The 23930-nt window shown below is 36.1% G+C and overlaps 1 protein-coding gene across 3 annotated transcripts in view; it reads left to right on the plus strand.

Annotated features, from left to right (window-relative positions):
- The window catches only part of TrpRS-m (Tryptophanyl-tRNA synthetase, mitochondrial), a 48653-nt gene that overhangs the window by 15166 nt on the left and 9557 nt on the right, over positions 1 to 23930 (plus strand). For all 3 annotated transcript variants that reach the window (XM_081759844.1, XM_081759846.1, XM_081759845.1), the window contains exons 3-4: positions 21541 to 21639; positions 22856 to 23019. In XM_081759844.1, coding sequence (XP_081615970.1) covers positions 21541 to 21639; positions 22856 to 23019 — 263 coding nt within the window. The remainder of the gene's footprint in view (positions 1 to 21540; positions 21640 to 22855; positions 23020 to 23930) is intronic.

The raw sequence follows: 23930 nt of genomic DNA on the forward strand, positions 1-23930 counted from the left end.
AAAATATTTATAAAGTTGCAAGACAGTGCTGTGGAAGGTTCTGGAGAGCAGAGTTTTCTTGAACATTGGGAGGCAGGCATATTTGAGGCTTATTCTGGGAGGACATCAATTTCATCTCACTTTCCTTTGTGGCAATCGGACACTAATCATCACATTTCTCCCCAAAAGATACATTTCAAATCGGATTATTGGGGGTGCAGTACCCCTAGTTTCAAGATTGGAGGGGCGTCCTCCTCATCCCCCCCCCCCCGGATTTGCGCCAGTGAGAATTTGCTATATTGTGCGAGGCTGTATGCCGAGCAAATTGGAGGTCTCAGGGCAAAGCTCCACCCTGCGCGAAGGATACGATATTATAATTGTATTGTTGTTGTAGGCATAGCTATAATTATACTATGTTTCGTGGACCCCACAAATATAGAGATAGATGAATTTTGTAACATTATTTATGCATGTATACTTTTGTTATCTACTTTTGCGTAGACCGAGCCTTCCTTTTTTCCAACTGTTGTCCCGCAATTGTTATTCAAAATATAAATTATTAGATCAAATTGTACACTCTTTCGTTAAAATGAAGGCCATCGTCAATACAGTATTTTTTTTTATGCAAGTGCTGTGCAATACAGTGCATCTGATATATTGCAGTGACTATGTGTGAAGTGAATCATGTCACCACCTCGCTTCCAAAACGGAAATGCGTATTTAATTTAAATTTATAGAAAGCATGTACTTTCATATAAAAACAATACAAGTTCGGGTCCCAGTATGGCATCTGGGAATCAGGTTTACACCCCCCTCCAGCCCCGGATTCATATGCGTCCCTTTCTTGCAAATTAGAATTCTGGTCACCTTGAGGCTACGTTCATCTTCCAGGAAGCGAACCGCCCCTCCCAAACGATCCTTCTGGATCCGCTAGTGCTTATGACTATTTCCATTACTACTTATTAACATACTTAGTATTAAAATATATTATAACAAAAAGTCCTGAATATATTGAATAATTGGGGATATAGTATAGATTAAATATGTGAGCACAGAATTCCACTACAGGTTATACCATCCTACTTTTCATTAACACCTATCACAAGTCAATTGACATATCTTGATGGCTTCTTATTACTCTTTCGGTACTTTTGTATTATTACCTTAATTTGAAACATGAAACTACTTTCGACAGTAGTTCCACTACCATATTAGTCTGTGTTCCACAAACATTCAGAATGATACCTTCCTTGCTTTGGTAGCAGCGAAAGTCTCAACTATATTATCAAAATCCAAAGTGGATACTATATTTCATTTTCGATAGGAAGAATGGTCAGTTTCGTGAGTCTTTCGTGACTCATTATGGAGCTCAAGGATGATTTTATCAATTTCATTTTACTGAAAGACCTTTCACATGATGTGACAGATACGGGCAGTGTTATGAAAATCTGAAAAGCGGTTGCCAAACTTTTGTAAACTTCAAGCTCCATTAAAGATACATATTTCAGTATGCATTGTGGAGAAAAGTCAAGTTTTTCTTTAGCTTTCTGAGCACACCTTAGTGAACAGATTATATCCTTGCAATCCTGAAATAATTCTACGCCATCCAGATCATTCGGGTAGAACAAAGCCAAATCAAAGAAACATTCTTTTAGCCTTTCCTTGCTCTCATCGTCTAGCTGCTGCACAAAGTTGGCCATAGAACACAGGAATCCAAATCTGTCGTTCAGGTCGTGCATCTGAGTAAAATTGTCATACATTTGTTGTCTCATCTTATCTAGAATTTCATTGAAAGAGCGCTTCACTTCGGCCTGTGCAGTCAGAGGTTCACCCTTTGCTACTTCTCCAGGCATGTATCTCCTTCTCCTACTGCGTGTACCTAGAGTTATGTTCCATTCTCTGCAACTTCCTTCAGCTGCGGATATGATTTCCTCGTCCAGCTCAAGTCTCCAGATATCAATGGTGTCAACCAGACTCTGTAACTGAACAAGGGTTTGATTGAAACTCATATCCTGAGATTGAAGGCAATTTTGGATCCAATCAATATATGAAAGAACTGCAGACCAGAAATACAATAAAGCGATGAAGTTACATGACTGGATGCTTGCAAGAAGACCAGCGTCTCCTCTAGTAACAAGCGTTTCAGTCGAAGTGTCACACAGTTCTTCCAACAAATCAATTGCTTGATCCAACTGACTACAAAGTGCCTTCACAGCTTCTGCTTTTGAACTCCATCTGGCGTCACTTTCATGTTTCAGACCAATCTTTACGTGCTTTTGCAGCATATTCCATCAGTGAGTAGATCTAGAGAAGAATACAAACATTCCATTGCTCCTAAGAAAGTGACCGCCAGAACGTTAACGTGCGCAGCATATACGCCACAAGGTTCAATAATTTTTTGTTACAAGAAACGCAAATGGCCAAAGGACGTATATTCCTTATCAAAATTTGAACTCCAGAATATTGCCTGGCCATTGTAGCCTGATTTATCGTAAGACTGGCCTCTGCAATCTTAATATCAAGCCTATCACGTTGAGGTTTCTTCAGCATTTCAGCAGATATACTCTCAGCAATCTTTCCTTCGACAGTGATGAAATCAATAAATGCTTCCGGAACTTGAACAGAATCACGCTGTATGTCAACAAATCGAATGATTTATCACAACTGTTCCACATGAGAACAATCAGGAGTTGAATTAAATATTATGCTGAAGTATTTGGAATATTTGAATTTTGAACACTTGTTTTCTTATTGAACATTTTTTTCACTCTAAATTTTTGGGCTGAAATGTAAATTCATAAGCCAAAAATCAAGAGCAAAAATGGGGAAACCAATCAAGCAAAAGGATTTCGCTCGCTGAAAATTCAACTTGTAAAGGACAAAAGAAAAAAAAAATGTAAATAAGTGAATCAGCGACTATAGCGTCTCCACCAAAGAGCTTTTAGTTAGCAACATAATGCTAATATCCTAATAAAGCATTATGTACATTGATCCCTCCTTTCTGCCTTTCTCTTGAACTAATAAATAGATAAATAGTGATATTTTAGGAAGCAGGCTAGCAGACGGGGCCCCATTACTTTCATCATAAGACGTTAAAAGGTAAACAACACAATATACTATGACTTTCTTTTATTATATTTTAATCTACACAGCTTTTCCTTTAAATTTCTGAGATTATTGAACAGAGTGAAACTTTTATTCATATTTTAATCCACATACATTTTTCCTTTAAATTTCCTTGGGGCCCCAAGAGCGTGAAAAGTTTACTTTACTTTATCTATTTTTCACCTATATTCAGAGCTTTTTTCTTTAAATTTCTTTGAGAGCCTCCACGATAATGAAACTTTTATTTTATTTATTTTTAATATACATTCAGTTTTTTTCTTTAAATTTCTTTGCGGGTCCCCAAGAGAGTGAGGCCCGAAGCTATAGCTTGTTTAGCTTACACGGAAGTCCAGCGCTGATTAGCTTTATTACACATATATTTCTGTTGTTTCATCCGTTATTTGAGGTAATATTGATTGACAAATAATTTCGTTTACTTTTAGGGAAGGTGTAAATTATAAAACTTGGCGGCCCAAATGCGTCTCTGCTAACAAGGTTCCTTAGTAATTATTTATTACCTACCGCCGGGGGCCCCTACACAGTGGGGTCTGGGGCGGGAGCACCGCTCGCCCCGCCCTTACGCCGCCACTGATATATAATGCTGGGATTTTGCACATACAAATATCAGCAGGGTGACATTTTCTGGCATACTCTTCAATACCACCAAATTAACAGTGTTGCCAACCCATCACAAAGTTATTTTTTTTAATGGCACTACGTCAGGTTATTATAAATTTCAAATCTACATTCAAAGCAAAAACAAACCAAACCAAACTTGTTGTTCATTGTTGCAAACCGAGGACGCTACAGCATCACCAATATTCAGGAACGCGAAAATTTTGGAGGCCTCTACAATGCTAATAACTGAAGTAAGACGGACGGAACAGTTGCAAGGAATTGAAAATTGCATTTCCAAGGACTATTTCGAAAAAAAAAATAGTGCTTAGATACGTACCATGTCTAATTACGTAGATTCTTTTTAAAGGTTGTGAGGATCATAATACTGTAAAATTGTTGTTTATTGTTGACACCAGTGTGGAATCCAAAAGTGTTCTCTGTGTGGTTTCTGTCCTAAAATGAGGAAATATCTTCGATTGACGAGTTTGAGTCGTATATGGGTGTGCATGATGTCTCCGAGGTGAAAGTGGCGAAATCCGTATTAAAATTGGTGTTGTGGTTATTTTATTATAAAGAAATAAAAAAATAGGCCTAATGAACGTTAAAATTCCGTAATCTTTAACAATGAAATCTAGTGCAACGGAAAAACGAAAAGTGCATTTTTATCAGTTACTATTCGTTAAAAGTGTATGTTTGAAATTTTCAACAATAACAATGAGTGAAACAAAACAATTTTAATAACATATAACCATAATATGGATACATCAAACATTTCAAACGATGTGCAATGTGCTCATTGTAATAAACATTTTCTTAGCCAAAGAGGCTTATCCATTCACACAGGGAAATGTCATCACGCGACACGCAAGAGTAAGGACAGTAACGTGAAACTTCAACAGCCTACCAACTATATTTCGGATTTATTAACCTTAGATTTCAGTGACAATTCTTCTGAACTTTTAACCAAAATGAATGATCTTATGTCTTATTTGAAGGCTAATGTTCCGGTTCATCGTCGTGTCCCGCGCGGTGCTCGTTCATCGGTAGCTGATTCTCTATGTGATATTATTCGTAATATCAACAACACCAATAATGTTGATTCTTGGATCGACCTTTTAGTTTTCCCCTACGCAGTGCTTTGCATTCCACCGCGTTCTGAGAAAGTAAGTAATCTCACCACTTGGATGAAGCTAAGAGTTAGAAACTGGAGGGAACATCAGCGTGAAGTATTAACAAAGCAGCATCGAGGGACCAACGAACTTCGCAAACCACAAAAATCCGGTTCAATCAATACGAAAAGCATCGAACAAAAATTAGCAGATGGTGATATACGTGGCGCTATCAGACTACTGATATCCGATGACACTGTGGCTACGCCAGATACGTCAGTACTACATGCTCTACGAGAAAAACATCCAGCCCACGTTCACTCATTCATCAATCCCGAACCACCTGAGGACTCGACTACAGTAACTAAAGTCTCTTCCATCGAATTATTAAAGGCTATAAAATCCTTCCCCTCTGGTTCGGCAGGCGGAATGGATAATCTCCGTCCCTCAATCTTAAAAGATCTACTTATAAATCAAGACTTTGATTCAAGGGAACGGTTAACCACATCCATTTGTGAATTTATGCACTTAATTATATCTGGGAAAGTGCCGACCATTTTACGACCAATTTTTTTTGGTGCTTCACTTATAGCACTGAAGAAGAAAAGCGGTGGAATTCGCCCAATAGCTGTTGGCAATGTTTGGAGACGCTTATCAGCAAAAATTATCTGCTTCCGGATACGAGATTCATTAATTAATATACTATCACCACACCAACTTGGGGTCTGTATACCATTCGGAGCAGAATCAGCCGTACATGCTGCCAGAATGTACTACTCATCTTCCCATACTGAAGTGAAAGCATTTTTGAAAATTGACTTCCGCAACGCCTTCAATGAACTCAACCGCGACTCAATGTTACAATCTGTTAAAACTAACTTTCCAACGTACTATCCATACATCTACCAATGCTACTCCGAACCAAGCAATCTTTTTATAAGGGATAACATAATTCACTCACAACGTGGAGTACAGCAAGGCGACCCACTTGGACCAGCACTGTTCGCCCTAACAATCCATCACATTATTAAGGATATTAACACAGATTTAAATATCTGGTACTTGGATGACGGTACCATAGCTGGAAATATCGACGTAGTACTACGCGCTTTTAATAAAATTCGTCTAGAAGCTTCATCTATTGGATTGTTTCTTAACTCTGCCAAATGTGAAGTGAGTTTTCTGAGCGCCAGAGCTGATGAAGTCCATGACCTTTATGAAAAGTTTAACGAAGTAGCACCTGGTATCAAACTCTTATCACCTACCAATGCGGAACTTTTAGGGGCTGCCATCTCTACCGAATCAAGGAGCAAAATTTTATTGGACAAGATATCAAAATTAGAATTCTTCTTTTCTCAATTATCAAAACTTTCTGCACACTCCGCTTATTATTTACTACGAGCTTCACTCTCACTTCCAAGATTACTGTATTTCCTCCGTTGCTCCCCTTCTTGGCAGGATGATAAATTACTTGACAAATTCGACCACACTCTTAGAACAGGACTGGAATCCATTCTAAACTGTTCTTTGAAAGACAGTTCATGGTTACAAGCTTCCTTACCAGTTGAGAATGGAGGCCTTGGGATTCGTCGAGCCATGGATATCGCCATACCTTCTTTCCTCGCATCATTCTATGGCTCACGAGAACTAATTGGATCTCTTCTTCAACAGGAAGTTGACTTAGACTCGATTCGAGATGTACAAGAATGCACCGATAAATGGACTAGTCTGGTTGGAATGGATCCCCCACCTATCGACAAAAGACATGTTCAGTCTGTTTGGGATGAACCTATAGTCAAGCTTCGTTTATCTTCACTCCTATCATCAACTAATAACCCAGATGACAAAGCCAGGCTGTTAGCTGTCTCTTCCTCCAAAAACGGAGCATGGCTTCAAGCCCTACCTTCTCACACACTCGGGCTACACCTTTCTAATGAGAGCTTTCGTATTGCTACAGCTCTGCGCTTAGGTGCTAATATTTGTGAGCCTCACTTTTGTCCTGCTTGCAACGCATATGTTGATAATAAAGGATTACATGGCCTTTCATGTAAAAAAAGTGCGGGAAGACAATCTCGACATCATATTGTAAACGACATTATTTGTAGAGCCCTCGTTTCAGCGGGAGTTCCTTCAATAAAAGAACCAAATGGTTGTTGCCGCTCTGATGGTAAAAGGCCTGATGGCATGACCTTGGTACCGTGGAAAAATGGAAAAGCACTAGTCTGGGATTTCACATGTTCCGATACGTTTGCTCCTTCCAACTTACCCCATTCTTCAATTCAGGCAGGTCTCGTCGCCGCTCACAGAGAATCAGACAAAAGACTAAAATACTCAAACCTATTGGACAAATATTGGTTTGTAACAGTAGCAATAGAAACCAGTGGGTCTTGGGGTCACGAAGGATTTAATTTAATTAATGAAGTTGGTCATCGAATAGCAATCAAAACTGGTGACCCCCGAGCTACTGCATTCCTTTTCCAACGTATCAGCATCGCCATCCAGCGCGGGAATGTGTCATCGATCTTAGGCACATTACCTCCTGGTAAAGAACTGGACGAGATTTTTCTTCTATAACACACAATAAGACGGAAGGAGACATATCCGAGGAGGCTGACAACCACTTTGACTATGTTCATGAAGAATGTTTTGAATCCAGTTTGGATAAATATATATTGTTTGAAGTCATGGCTAATACCGGGAACTGTATTAGATCGAATAGACTACAACATAGAACAAGGCCAAGTGCAGGTACAAGAAGGACTTCAGCAGCTGCAGAAAGCAGAGAAACATCAGAAAAGAAGTCGGAAAATGATGTGTGTTCTAGGAGTGGCAGCTTTTACAATCTTCTTGATGGTGCTGTTGATTGTGGTGAAATCTTAAAATGTTTTTATTTTACTAATTGTGCTTTGAACAAGACTGAAGAATAATTAATGATTCCTTTTATGAATTCGTCGTCTTCTGCTTTAATGCGACATTTATGTATAATATATGTTAATATTAATATTATATTTGAATTTCCATTTTCTTTCAGCGCGACATAATAGTTCAATTACAATGCAAGAACAAAAGAATTTCTATTTTCTGTCGACTTGCTTCTGTATGTGAATTTCTCAATCAATAAATAAATTTTAAGTTTACGGCAATTTGATAATTCAAACCGTTCTGGAGGTACAATAATTATTGTTAAAGTTACCAATATTTCCTAAAATAACGTAGTCCTAGTTGCGATAAATTTTGAAAATGACATTTTTCTTCCCGATCAAAATGTAATGCTGAAAAGCCTGTCAATAATTTTCAAAATGTACAAAATATTCCTCTCACACACAAATTCCACATAAAAGTTGTGCAATTCATATTTTCTTTTCTCAATTTAAAAAAGCATTACATTCACCACATTAATAAAATATTGTTCACGAAACCAGTCAATTAAAAAAATAATAAAATTTACAATATAATTAACCATATTTGCAGTGTAAAAAAACATATTTACAATATTTACCATAGCCAATTACATTCGGCATCATTGCTCATAATTAGGGATGCGCACGAGACGAGTCGAGACAGGATTTTCCTTACAATTTCGAGTCGAGACACGGCTCTTCGAATAGAGAAATATACATTTTTCGAGTCGAGACATCACTTTTACAGCACATTTTCGAGACGAGACAGCCACAAATCTTGTCTCGTGCGCATCCCTACTCATAATTCAAATACGTATTAAAGTAAAATAAATTGAAATGTCCCTTATTTTTTTTAAACATCCACATAAAATATACATTCACTAACATAATGAAAATGGCAATTTAACATTTCAATCGTAGACTTCAAAGCAGCAAAAGCAATTTTCTTTTGGGTGAATTTAGGCACCCCAAGTTTTGTAAACACGTTTCTTGCAACATGTGTTTTAGCTCCCCTGGATCCTATGACCAAGGGGAGAACCTCAAATCGCTTGTTATAATGGACCTAATGTTTAAGTCTTTCATACTTAGTTATTTTCTCTTCTTTTGCCCTTACATCCATGTCATTTCCTTCAAACGTAATGATAATGTCAATTACATACTAACACAGTTATTCTCAACAATTAGGTCTTGTTTCAATTGTACATTCTCAATATCAAACTCTAGCTCTTTACCCCTCTGATAGCCTCTTAACGCGCAATGTCTTTCAATAATTTGAACAATCTGGTTATGCCTGACTATACGTCTGTTGGCATAGTGATTTCTGATGATAAGTGATTTGGAGATACGCTCAATTTTTTGAAATTCTTAGAACCCCACTTCCTCTCCTCTTCCACATCGAATTTCCAAAAACCCTTCCTTAGTGGTACCCTACGTCATAAATTATACATACTGTGCACATTTCAAGTTCCTACCTTAAGCGATTTGGCCTGTACGAGGATCAGTCAGTCGGGGGGGGGGGGGGGAGGTTGTTCATGAAGAACACCAATGTAATGTATTTCTATAAAACTGCATATAAGACAAAACAACTGGAAGTTCCAAACAATAAGTAGAAGAGATTTAAATTCAAACAGATGTACTGATGCCATTAAAAATTAAAACAACATTACACTACTACAATTATCCATATTTACAGTGATTTCCATACACACATATATATATACATATATATATATATATATATATATATATATATATATATATATATATATATATATATATATATATATAATGCCTGCCATACGTCCCGTAAAAAACGGGAGTCCCGATTTTGGACTCAAGTGTCCTGCGTCCCCATCAATTTAGACGGGACAGGCAAGTGTCCCGTATTTTAGTTCCGTCCCATTTCAGCTCTCAATATAAGCTTATCTATATCAATATGAGCAAGATGCAACGTTCATTGTTTAAGAAAAGAAAATTATGTTTCGTATAATAAATGAATAGCATTTCTTGTACTAATATTCTTTGTGAAAATCCATTAACAACTTTTTTTTTTGGGGTAAAGACAATTTTCTTGAGTCATCCTAGAATGGGTACTATTATGTCTATGTACGACATTGTAGATTGATGATTTTTTCGTCTGCTAGATTCTTAAATAACATTATTTGGGTAGCATTTTCAAATAAAAATCTCATGTAAATGAAAAACACTCTACAGAAGCATAAAGTTTCCTGAGAACGCTTTAGATTGTTCGCTATTTCTTTGTATCCATTTCAAATATTGCAGTGAAAATGTTTCAAAAAAATGTATTGCGTTGTAAAGTTCTTTAAGTGGGGGAAGAGATCGAAGGTGTCCCGTATTATCATGGAAAAAATATGACAGGCTTTATATATATATATTATAAATATATATTATAAAGTACTATATGAATGAAATTGAGTCGTATATTGTAATGTATGAATGAAAAAGGATATTAAAGTAATTTTTATATAGGGGAAAGTGGGATAGAAATGGGTAACTAAGGTTTGATGTGTTGTCAAAGTCAAGATTGGCAACAAAATGGAATGATGATCAGAACAATTACTCTTGACTTATAATTCGTGAATACTACAAAAATGTGATAGGTTCTGTCTATTGTTTTGCATATATGTTTTGCACAAAAAAGCAAATCACCCGGAAGTACCCTAATGGTGGGGTAAGACCAGGTGTACATGCTAATCGGGTTTCACCCCACATGTATCGAGTATGAAAAACGTGGCATCGCTAAACTAATACAATTTTATAGTTTATTTTATGTATGTATTAGTATGTTCATTTGTGTTACGTAAGTCCTCATGAAATGTGCAACAAGGAGTAATAATTACCTATTCAGTCACTAACAATCATTGCAATCCCGTCGACCACTGAAAGAAAAACTACAGTAAACACGATACAAGACGCTGACGGTTGTAGCAGCGGGGCGAAATGGCAGTTCCTTCTTTACGTGTTAAAGGCTGCCGAAAACATGAAAAAATGAATTCTAAAGGTCCATAGCTCCAAAACTATGGGATCTACTGTTGTCGAGTCAAGACTTCACTAAGGAACTAGTATGTGCTCTATCCAAAAATACATGTTTTATATTCCTAAGGTACTCACGCAACAATTTTTATGGAGGTAGTTGGAGAATACTTTATATCATAGGCCCGTAGTTAAACTCCCTCTATAAAAATTGTTGTGGAAGCACCTCAGGATTCTCACACACGCATTTTTGGATAGGGCACATACTAGTTTCTAAGTTAAGTCTTGACCCGACTGCGGTAGGTCCCATAGTTTTGGAGCTATGGACCTTTAAAATTCCTTTTTTCATGTTTTTGGCAGCCTATAACACGTAAACCGTCGCTTGTAGAGGGATAAATTCTTAAGGTCTTTTGAATTTGGCTAATCAGAGTGCTCCTTTAACCCGCGTATATTCGACGATAACCGTTCGGGATAAAATCTGCTCGCCATGTAGACCTAATTTTATTACAAAATGACGACTGTCTATTTACTTTATTTTATAGTTCTTCCATATTCACTTTCAAATGATCGGCGCCAGTTGCCATCTAATAAAGTTGATGCGTTTGTTGCTTCTAGTACACAACCACTTTGAAAAAAGAAGCAATAAATGCATCAAATGTGGGAGATTAATTTAGAACACCAAAATGGTACATGCCTAGCACATCTTGTGCTGTTAGGGTTTCTTCAGAAACATTTTGTAAAACAATTGAAAACACATCGCGCGGTTTGTATTTTGAAATTTTGCGTATACTTGGATTTGTTTAAGTATTTCTTTCTACTGTGTTTGCCTGTAGCTTCAGTTCATAAGCCTTTATAATTAGATACCCAACATATTTGGCAATCACGCAGAAAACAACACCGAAGATTCTACACTTGTATTAACACACAGGCTGTGTGTCATTTCAACTAGCGGCATTTGACACACAACTCCAAACGGAGAGTGAGTTGTTCTAACCACTTGTTTGTGTTATATTTTAACACAATCGTGCTAACACATAGGCATGTCGTTGAAATAATACAACGATTTTTTACAGATAGGCACTTCCAGTAGAACTACAAGGATTAAATTTGGCAAAGTTTTTAGCCTCCTGGGACTATATAGAAAATTTCCAAAAGTGAATATTTTCCATTTTTAGCAGCTTTAAAGAGACAAAAAACTGTGTAATTTAAATAGACTTTTTGGATGTACAAAATCTCATATTTTAGGTACCGTAATTGAAATCGGAATAAAAACTAGGGATTTTGGTATGTTAGTAGGTTTATGAGGCGCGAGGCCGTAGGATGAGAAATTTTGTATCTGGCGACAAATTCCCACCTACTTAAAACTAAACTGATTATATAAACATTCAATTTTGCCAATTGCCAAGTTCATAAAGAAATTGAAAATCACAGCAACTGGGTAAGTAAGAAAATGCTAATCCAAATGTCAATTGAAAGAAACGGAAGTCTTTTAAGTAAATATTGGCAACAACGCATTCTAATTTTCCAACTTGGTCAAAAGTTAGCAGGGTTGGAAAAAATACAGTTTTTTTTAAAAAAAGAACAAAACGCGTGTTTAAAACATGAAAAAAGTGTTTAAAATGTTTTAAAGATGTTTTAAAAAACACACAAAAAAGTACATGTTTTAAACATTTTGAACAGTTTAAAATATTATTTTAAACATATTTCAAAATCGTGTAATCACGTATTTATTAAGACTTTTTGCTCTTTCAACCGATCTTTTCATTTATTTTATTCTCTTTAAGACTACACAGTGTTGGGTACAGAACATTTCCGTATAGATTAGTAATTTTGAACTTATTTCATATAACGACCCCTTTTATTACACCCTCTTGCCAGCGACTCTCATACAGTAAGTATTTTCTTGGATATAGTAAACTTTTAAGGTAGCTTTTAAAATTTACCAACTATAGAGGTTTCACACAATCCATCAATATACATGGCAAAACAAAAGTCTTCACCATCCTTGTGCGTTGACAACGGGTTGAGGGAGAATGATGAATCTTGGAAGTGGTCTGACACATCAGATGGTGCTATCAAGCATCATGGCGAACATCTGTGCTTAGTATTCGAAATTTCAAATGCAAATGGTGTCATGTTACATGAGGGCTAGAATTTTACCAGAAATGCTGTTGTGCGGTTATTTTAACCATAAAGAAAATCACTTCGAGTTACCGCTTCTAAAAGTTTTGTAGTTATGCCTTTAGGGGCTAAGCTAGCGTTTCGTGGAGGCGGGTGAGATTTTTGTTGCAAAATTTGATTACTATTTCATAACACTGGTGCTAATAAAATTATTTTATGATAATAGGGCTACGTTTTCGAAAAGTAATGTTTGAAGCACACTTCATATTGTGCTAACTTTATATTTTCTGCAAGTCTATGTAATTGGTTGTTTTTTGAGTCAAAAATTTATTGACGAAAGGTAATATTTGGGACGTTCAGAGCACAATAGATCCAAATCCATTTTCAATAAACTTCAGTTTTCCTCAGCAAATGAATTATATTTCAAAAAATAATACTTCGCAGTCAAGAATCCAAAACAAATGTAACTAAAACCATGCGAAAAGGCGTGGGATAGTTTCATATGACAGCCGCTAGTAAGGGCGTCAGTGGAACAGGAGGGCAACCACCCTCATCCGCACCCTGCATTTCAGATTTTGGGGACGGTAAGACAGTTTTAGAAATCTTTTGATAAGCAAAGTCCAACAGAATAAGCCTGAGGTAATTACACCGAATAAATACGAAGAACATACAGATGATTAAAACTGGGAAGTTGCTTAGGTCCAATTTCCTGAATTTTAAGCAGGCCCGAAACTCGAAAGTAGAGCCACCTTTGAAATCCTTGGGTAAAAAAAATATACAAGAAAGCAATATAGGCCTATAGCTCCTTACGGCCAATGATCAAAATCCGTATTTATTCGGTGCAGGGACTTCAATTTTTAAATGTTGGACTTTGCTAAGCAAAATGTTTCTAAATCTGCATTACTGCCCCCAAAAATCTGAAATTCAGGGTAGAAGACGGATGATTTCTAAACGAACGCCCCTATCTAGCGGCAATCATACAAAATTCTAGATTCCTTTTTTTCAGGTAGTTTTTCTTTCTTTCATCTCGGATTCGTGGTTGTGAAAATATGACATTTTACGTCGATGTATTCTTTTGAACACATTCTGCATTTATGTAACGTAATTATGCATCATTGACTATGACATTCGGAGCTTGACTTGTTAATCATTCCAACGCTGCAACATACACAATACAAGTATAATGTTAATATCTTAAATATATGAGCAAGGAGGGGGAAGGGAAAATTAGCCCTCCTCCCCATTCCGTCAACGCCCTTGTCTAGCGGTTGTCCTATGAAACTCTAGTCCATACGCTTTCCCGTGGTTTTTGTTTCATTTATTTCATACCCTATGCTACGAAGATATTACGTTTGCTGAGCAAAAGTGAACCTTTCTGAAAATGAACTTGGATCCCTTGTGCTCTAAATGTTGAGTTGAAGCCAAATTTATCCTGCAACCCAAGTTTGTTCGAAACATATAAAATTAGTTTGTTTAGTTTGATTGATTACAACTTGCATCAGTAGCAAGGCTATATGAGACAGGGCTTTTTGTTTAAAGTGGGATCTGACCCACTAATTTTGAAATTTTACGTGGGATCGCAGTCAAAATCTATACAGCAAATTCCGACGCCTCGTGTCTCTATCCTCAAAAATTAATGTTAAAAGACTGAATATTGCACCCTGTAGCGTGGTACATACATACAAACAAACAAATTGAGATCAAATTGTCCCAGACCTTGACGTTCAGCACTAACGTTATAATAAGTATCACACTTGGTTAGTTACACGATCGACTGCCATACCTTGCGTTTCTCACCTGGTCTCTTCATACAAGCTATGCCAAGTTGTAAAGTTTCAAAGAAAATTTAGAACTGTGGTGGGGAAGAGGTACGAAATAAAGTTTTCATAATATAATGTAAAAGATATTGTTGATACAAAATTAATTGTTACCTGAAGTTTCCAGTTGCATCTCAGCCACACCACTGACGTTAGATTCATCAGAAGCAATTTTCGGATCAACATTTTTACCATTTGTTTGGGTTTCCATTTTTACCAAGCATTGTATTTTTCATAATGATTTTCGTTCTTGGATCTAAACCACCCATTTCTTTCTTACACGTTTTGCAACAAACTCGTTTGATCGTTTACTTACCTGATTGAGTTTGAGTTACTCTAATAAATTTGTACCAAATCATGTCCTTTTCTTCACGTATAACCCATGTTAAACGATTCCATGTTGTACGGAGACAGAACTAACATGTACTGTACAAACGAATGCTTGCGATATTTTAATTTCAGAACCTCAACGTCGCAATGAATATAACACAACAGTTTGTTTCCGTGATAATTATTTTATTTATTTTTTAATATCAGTTCTATAAGTAGTCCAACCTTCGACTACTACACTTTCTCGCAAGTTAACTGAGAAGCATTTAAACAATACAATATACGTTAAAAATAAGGAGGAAAAGAGACAAAATAAATTGTAGATCACCACATTGACCTGCTGTAGCCACGAGAAATCAAACCATTCACATGGGAAGAAAATAGTCTTCTGATTGGGGAGCAGTTTTGGACAGTTCTCTTGCTCTGGAAGATTTTTTTTTTTTTTTTTTTACGAACATAAAATAAAATGCAAATAAACATATGTTTAAGACAAGTCTTCAAAATACACGTGTTTAAAACAAAATGTTTAAAACATAAACAAAACTTGTTTTAAACAAAATCAATTGTTTAAAAAAAGTTTTAATCATTTGTTTTAAATATTTTGTTTTAAACAAAACAACCCTGGAATTTAGTAAATTTGGGACGAAGTCCAAACTAGCAAAAACTTGAACTAATTACATGAACCTTCGATTGTGCCACCTGCAAAGTCTATAAAAGAAGTGACAATTCACAGCAACTAGGTAACTAAGAAAATGTTAAGCTAAGTCAATTGAACTTAACGGCAATCTTCTGAACAAGGAATTTGCCAACTTGATCAGAAGTAGTGGCCTTTGGGGGGAGGCTTCTCCTTTCTCCCTGCTGAGACAAGACTTAGCTTTTTTGGTCCTCCTGAATAAGTCATAGTCCCCCAAGAAAAACTTCCTGGGTACACCCCTGTATGATTATTTAATTATATTTGTCACTATTTTATTTGTCAGTTTCGTTTCTATGCAGTTTCGATCGTACGCAGTTTCGATCGTACGCAGTTTCGATCCTACGCAGTTTCGACGCTACGCAGTTTCGATCGTACGCAGTTTCGATCCTACGCAGTTTCGACGCTACGCAGTTTCGACCCTACGAAGTTTCGATCCTACGCAGTTTCGACGCTACGCAGTTTCGGTCGTATACAGTTTTGATCCTACTCCGGTTTTTCCCTATATAACTTCAAAAAATTACTATTACTTAATATTCTGTGATTATAAAATAATTGTTTTTTTATTGCTTGATCATATGACCTTATCTGTTTTCGATCCTACGCCGGTTTTAGTTTGGATCGTACGCAGTTTCGATCGTACGCAGTTTCGATCGTACGCAGTTTCGACGCTACGCAGTTTCGATCCTACGCATGTAACCCGCTTGCACTACAACTTTGATTCAGTGACGAAGGGCAATCCAAATTATTTGCAAGACAATATGCCTTTTCCCTTTGTAAGGTTCAGATAGCGGATCTAGATTGTGACCACAACACACATTACTCATCACGCATTTCCGATTAAATGGGGCTGAGTCCTTCAGTTGCACTTGAATGCAGCTACTTCCAATGCTCAAGCTTTGTACTACTCATGGTCAAGTCAACCTTAGTTTGCAGGTAAGCAAGGATAAGCTCAGACTGCAAAGCTACTAACATCAGCGTATATGTAACTTTTCGGTAACACTAACAAAGCTATTATAAATGATATGACAATGGATAACAAATAAAACTCTTCACTAAACACACAGTATTTGAGCCCAATGTACTATTCAACCGCTTTAATCGACCTTAGAAACAATATAAATGGTTAAAATATACCATATTGTTTGGTTCATTTTTTACTGATTTTTCGGCATTTTTATTTGCTCATGTTTACACGCATTTTATAGACAGCGAAAACATTCTTATGTCCTGAAACTCCGGATTTGGAAGCAGGAGAAATACTTATAATCAAATATCAATACCCATTTCATAGGGAGCGAAGTTGACAAAATCGATTTTTGAACGCTTTTTCCCAGTTTCCGACCACTGTGCGACGCAGTAGTTGTTTGAAACCCACCATAACTCATCTGGTGTTTTATGTAGAATGGCGGCAGAATTGTTTGCATTCAATTCGTCCAGTGTGTGCTGATTATTTCTGTATACCTTACTCGATTGATATACTCCCACCTCACAGAAAGAAGCCACACGTCGAAAGGTCCGGTATAATCTCGAAAGCCATAGACTCTTTGATACCGTCCTCTCCGTCTTGAATGCTTCATATACTGCACTCGTGTTGGGACGTCAGTTTGATATGTGCGCTATTGCACCATCTTGTTAGGAAAAGGCGTTACCTCATTTTTTCTCACTTAGTTGTTACATTTAACGATCAAAGTTAATAGTGTCAATAAAGAAGAATAGACCGATTATCCTGCGTGCCTACAAAACTTATATCTTAATCATAAAGGGGGTTTCAAATATTGATCTGGGGTTAGTATTGGTCCAAATACTGTTATTCAGGCTATCAGCAAGTCAGAAAGATTCTCAGCCATGCTTTATCTGACATTAAATACAGCGAAGGATTCAATACAATGATTTCCTGTAGCCATATACAGTACCTAACACGTTTCACATAATCCGGAGGCTTAAGTTCCTAGAAAAATATAATTTTGTATCGTTTAATAAATTTTAAATCTAACTTAAGTATACGACATGTGTCGTCAGATTCCCGTTTCTTGGGATTATTACCTGTTTGACTTCTGAGGGCTTTGCAACATACGTCTGCGCACTTCCACAGTATTGTTTTCAATTCGCACTTTCTTCTGTATTATATGTCCTGTCATAAACTGAACCCATTTCAAAAGATTCGTAATTAGTTTCTATATTTCGTACTTCTAAGGTGCTGGCGTGTTGAGAAACTTTTCCCTGAAATGTGCTCTGACACCCTTGAATGGTCTGAATGTAAAGTATCTTTCCGCTATGAAAATAGACATCTCAAGATTTAAGTCCATTCCGCAACTCGATACTCATCAACTTTACAACAACTACTTGTTTCAGCTGTTGCTGATAATTCTTCTTACATTACGTTAGTCACGCGCAGAACATTTGAACCGTTCACAATCATTGTTCTTGAAGAAAACTCATGTACAAGGATCCAGCAACAAACTTTTAGTTGCCGCACCGTGTGTAATAATTTTCTATCATCTCTTCATCGTTGAATCTTCATTAACTAATTATTCAGTCGATTGCTATTTCTATTCCATGCATAACGCAGACAAACCAATGAAAATTATAAAATTTTATTTAATTTTACAAGAGTCTATTTTCTCTTCCAAAATTATGTCTGTGCCCTGAAATAAAATAGCAAATTCATACCTGAAACTTTCATCATATTCTCATTTGTAGTATAATAGTTTTAATAAAACGAATACACCGTAAGAAATGAACAATTTATGTCGAAAGTAAAATGCAAAATATGCAAGTAAATATTAGTTCTTAGCAAAAATGCTCCTGCGTTGGATCCCGATCATGAAAATGGTATTAACATACTGTTACAGGTCTTCTCTGATCTATTTTTCAGTGTATATTCTGGTACTGGACTGGAATCAGAGAAGTCCTTAAACAGTGTGTTATGATTCTCATGTTCGAGGTGCAGGCTAGGGGCATTTTTGTACTATAATAAACATACACTATGTGATCAAAAGTATCCGGACACCCGGCTGAAAGTGAATTACAAGTTCGTGGCGCCCTCTATCGGTACTGCTGGAATTCAATATGGTGTTGGCTACCCTTAGCCTTGATGACAGCTTCCACTCTCGCAGGCATACTTTCAATCAGGCGCTTGGAGGTTTCTTGGGGAATGGCAACCCATTCTTCACGGAGTGCTGAACTGAGGAGAGGTATCGACGTAGGTCGGTGAGGCCTGGCACGAAGTCGGTGTTCCAAAACATCCCAGAGGTGTTCTATAGGATTCAACTCAGGACTCTGTGCAGGCCAGTCCATTACAGGGATGTTATGGTCGTGTAACCCCTCCGCCACAGGCCGTGTAGTGTGAACAGGTGCTCGATCGTGTTGAAAGATGCAATCACCATCCCCGAATTGCTCTTCAACAGTGGGAAGCAAGTAGGTGCTTAAAACATCAATGTAGGCCTGCGCTGTGAGAGTGCCACGCAAAACAACAAGGGGTGCAAGCCCCCTCCAACTTATAACACTAGTGGAGTCCCGCTCAGCTCTCGCCAAAATATGTTAGAGTAGTGGCATAGCAAAAAGAGTATAGCATTTTGGTGTTATACTTATTCTTGATTATTTTTCTACGAGGGGACATTCTTGAATCATGAAAATTAAGACTGTGAATAAAAAAAAAAAAAAAACAAATTTTTGTGTAGTTTGTAGAACTTCACTATTTTCACTTTTGGACTTCCATTCTTCAAAACAGAACTACAAGCATTTAAACAGTATAAATATTAGTTACGAAGCATGACACTAATAACGACAGGAAACTTGTGCAAACTTTAAGGCTGTCGCAGAAATGACTTTAGTTGCATAAACATTTTTCCATTATCCACAATCTTCTTGCAGAAATAACTACTAGTATCTTCTCTGTGAAAAATGTTATGTATACTATCTTTTGTTTATTAATGTATTTTTTTCTCCTGGAAATTTTTCACAAAGAAGATAATTACACTATAAATTACATTTTTTTTTTCATAGTCTTAATTTTGATAGTTCAAAACTGTGCCCTTGTGGATTAATAATCAAGAATAAGTGTAGCAGCGGAAGAAGAGTTACTGATGAAGACTCCAGTGAGGGTAGAAATCATTTATAATAATACAATATACTTTTGAAGTTCAAAGTTAGTACTTAATTTTAATTTAATAATATACCGTATATCCTATAATATTCATTAACAAGTATCGAACAGACTAAATTGTGACGTCTCGCTTTCTTGTGCTCCAATAAAATGAAACCTACATAGTAAGAATCTGGAAAACGAAAATCTTCTTGTACGATAACTAGCATAGTTTACCAAAATAAAATTATTAGGAAACCGACTGAAATTAATATTTCTTTTAATAACCACTTCTCAAACGAAGTAAAAAAGTTTATCACTAAGAACGTGAACACAAAAGTATCCAACGAACAACACGTACGTAGGCAAAATGTTAATACTTTCGACAACTCACTGTTTTTACATGTAGTAACTAGTCAAGAAAAATGATAAATAGTACAGTAAAAATAAAAAAGCAAAAGTTCTTCAGGATATGACGAGGTTTCCGGTAAAAGTTTAAGGCAATGCTCTCATGAAATTACAAATATCTTACGTTTTATATCAAATAACTCATTTAGTGCTGTTGTTCATGAGGCATTGAAGTTAGCAGTTATTAAACTCTTATATAAAAGTAGTAATAAAGATCATACGTCGAACTATATACCAATATCCTGTCTATCTACTTTCTCCATATTTTTTGAAAAACTTACAAGCTTCCTTAATAATTTTAACTTAATTTCTACTGCTTAAAATGGCTTTAGATCAAATAAATCTACTGAAACTGTTATTTCCTCGTTTCTCTATTCCGTTCTAAGTTTTTTAAACAATAAGGAGTATGTAACTGGCATATTACTTGATCGTAGCAAAGGATTCGAGACGATTAATCATGAAGTATTACTCAGAAAACAACAAGATTTTGGAATTAGGGAGAATGCCTATAAATGGTTTAAATCTTGTATCTCCAACCGGGGTCAAACTGTTGAAATTATTTTTCACACTCGTAACGCACAAGAAATAAGCACGTATTATTCGGACACTAAAAAGTTCCACAAGCTTAACATTAACGTTAATCATATAACCTTTTTTTTTTTTTTTTTTTTTTTTTTTTTTTTTTTTTTTTAATGCAATTTTTTGTTAATTTATGTAACGTTGAGTTGCTGGCAAAATTAACATTTTAAAAGTAACACTTTTTAAGTTTCTGAATAGAAATAGACCTACATTGTTTATTACTGTGGGTATTGTTAAAAGGAAACACCATTTCTCAGACACAAAACAGAAACTATTTCTACATAGAGTCTACTTCAAAACCATCGTAGGCCCATTAAGTATGTAGGTAAATATAGAATTAAAATAGGCCTGTCACATAATTCTAACTCTCTTTTCTGAACGTGTTTGTTGCTGACTCGTCGTGTTAATTGCAAACTCCTTCTCTCTACAGAATTACAAGAAAGAAGGTGTCTGCTCAGAAGATTCTCAAAAAACGTAACGTATGGTTATGCTTTCAGTGTCCTGATTGCTTCACTTGTGCATTCTGTCCGGCGTTTAAACTGTGTTTCTTGAACTCAGTATATTCAAAAGAAAGATGTTCTGAATCGGATCTTTTGTTTTAAGAAAGGTTTACAAATCTTGATTGTGAGCTTTGTGGAGAATGCAGTGGATACTTATGGAGTATAGTTTTTGAAAGAAGTTTCTTTTTGGTTTACAAATCTTCATTTTGAGCTTTGTGGACAATATACTGGATAATTATAGAGTAAATGGGTCGGTGTATAGACTTCGTAGTTTATTCCATATTTTTATTTCTCTGTTTTAGAATCCAGAAGTATTGAAGAGAAACATTTTGGAGATGACTGCCTCCTTGCTGGCCTGTGGTATAAATCCAGAGAAGTGTATTCTATTTCAGCAGTCTGCTGTAAGTGTGCATGGTGAATAGGACTTTACGTGAATTTGTGTTCAAAAGTGTTATGCTGGTGTGATATATATGTAAGTCAATGAAATCAAATTTGTTTCCAGTAATTCAAGTTTTTTTTAATGTATCCTAATTTTTGTCTTTCTGTCTCTAGACATCGAGTGCTTGTAAATCACAAAAGGTTGGGGATGAAAGGATGAAACAAAAAATAAAATAGAAAAATGTCAGAGGGCGCATAAGTAGGTATGACATAATTGAAAATGGTATGACATATGATATATTATTGGAAAAGTTATGATAAACAAACTGCTTTCATAGGGAAGAGTTGTTCGTGCGGGGTATTATTTACGAAAACCGGGGAGATAATTTCTGTTCTGGTATTATAGTACAGTTAAATGGTAACCATTCCGTAAATGATTCCTTACGTGAACAACTTTTCATCGATGTATGAGATGAGATAGTATACCTTGCCATTTAAAATTTTCGGGATACCCTCCCCCTTCCATAGTGCCCCATAATAAAAGACCCTGTGGGGAAAGTAGAACACTCCAGTCGATGGACTCTGAACTTTTTCGATCTCACTTATTATTATTATTATTATTATTATTATTATTATTATTATTATTATTATTATTATTATTATTATTATTATTATTGTCTTTAGCCGTTTGTGATACATAAATAACGGAGGTTTTATCCGAAATACTTGGTGTATGTCAGAAATATGAAGTTGCTTGCCTCATGCTTCCACGCACTATGGTTCTCCATATCTCTTTTCTTCTTCCAGTCCCTTTCTCCTTTTCGTGATTTTGTATATGATCGTTCCAGGAGAAAAATGAAAACAATGTAGTTTTTTAAATTATTATTTTCTCTTCTTCCTTGTTAAAAGTGTGCTTTTATTGTATGTCTAGATGACTGCTATTTTATTAACTCCTCGGGAGAATTCCAATTTATATAAATAGTCTATTTTCCATATTTTAATTTTTTTATATTATTATTATTATTATTATTATTATTATTTAACGTAACAATGAATGCCGCATAAAGTAGTGGTCGAAATTTAGGGAGAAACCTTTCTTCATTTCATGGAATTTTAAGTGGAATTCCTTTACCTCATGTGTTCCCGGAGTATTGTGTTATATATCATAATGTTTCATTATTTAACGTCTCAAATGTATGTAAAAAAAGAACAAAATTGCACAGAAAATTAATATTGCAGGTGAAACAACATGCAGAATTATCATGGATTTTGGGCTGCCTAACAACAATGGCGAGACTTGGTCATTTGCCACAATATAAGGAAAAATCCGCAGCCTTAAAGGAAGTACCACTTGGTTTATATGTGTATCCTGTGCTACAGTGTGCAGATATTTTATTATATAGGTAAGTATTTGTAATATATTACAATATATTTCATGTTACGTAATACAAGGTGAGCTGAATATTGGAAATAGTATGTTCCATATATTATTAATTGACTGTAGCTAACTTTTATCGTTTTGTAGTAACAACCAGTAGCGATTCGTGGTCTGTAGAAGCACCGGTTACAATGTTGCAATATCAAAAGTATGTAGTTACGCGCAAGTGTTCCCCTCCCCCAGCATTCTTGAGTCTTATCCAAAAAATATTAAGGAAATATGAAGAGGAAAAGTCTTTTCAAGCTCCATTTGTATATTTATTGATTAAAGTGAATTCTCTAATATTGATTTAATGTACAAAGTGTGTTCAAAAAGTTTTGCACAGTGGTCTCTAATTTTTTTATTTGTTGCAGGAGGAGAATGAATTTTTTTGTGAACATACTTGGAACATTTAGCTATAAGTTGGTATATAAAAGTATTTTCTTTTATTTACAGGTGAGCCATAATGGACCATGAAATAGATGTTAGATTGAGACAACGGTCGGTAATGGAGTTCCTCTTCAAGACCGGCGATGGCTCTGCCACATCGATTCACAGGAAGTTGCTCCCTGTTTATGGGGAGGACACATTGGATCGCAGCAGTATCCAGCGGTGTTTGCTGAGGTTTTAAGAAGGTGATTTCTCTACTGGACAATCCACGATGCGGTAGACCATTGACGGTAGTGAGTGATGTGAGGAAGTAGACCATTAATCAAATCATCCAAAATGACAGATGTGTGACGACATGACAGCTTGCTGAAATGACTGGTTTGTCAATGGGTAGTGTGGTATCAGTGGTACAGCCACTAGGATACAGAAAAATCTGTGCACGTTGGATACCTAAATTATTGACAAGAGAAATGAAAAAGATGAGGAAGGATGTGTGCGAGGGTCTCA

The sequence above is a fragment of the Thermobia domestica genome, chromosome 5 (genome assembly GCF_964235325.1).
Source record: "Thermobia domestica chromosome 5, izTheDome1.hap1.1, whole genome shotgun sequence".
NCBI lineage: Eukaryota > Metazoa > Arthropoda > Insecta > Zygentoma > Lepismatidae > Thermobia > Thermobia domestica.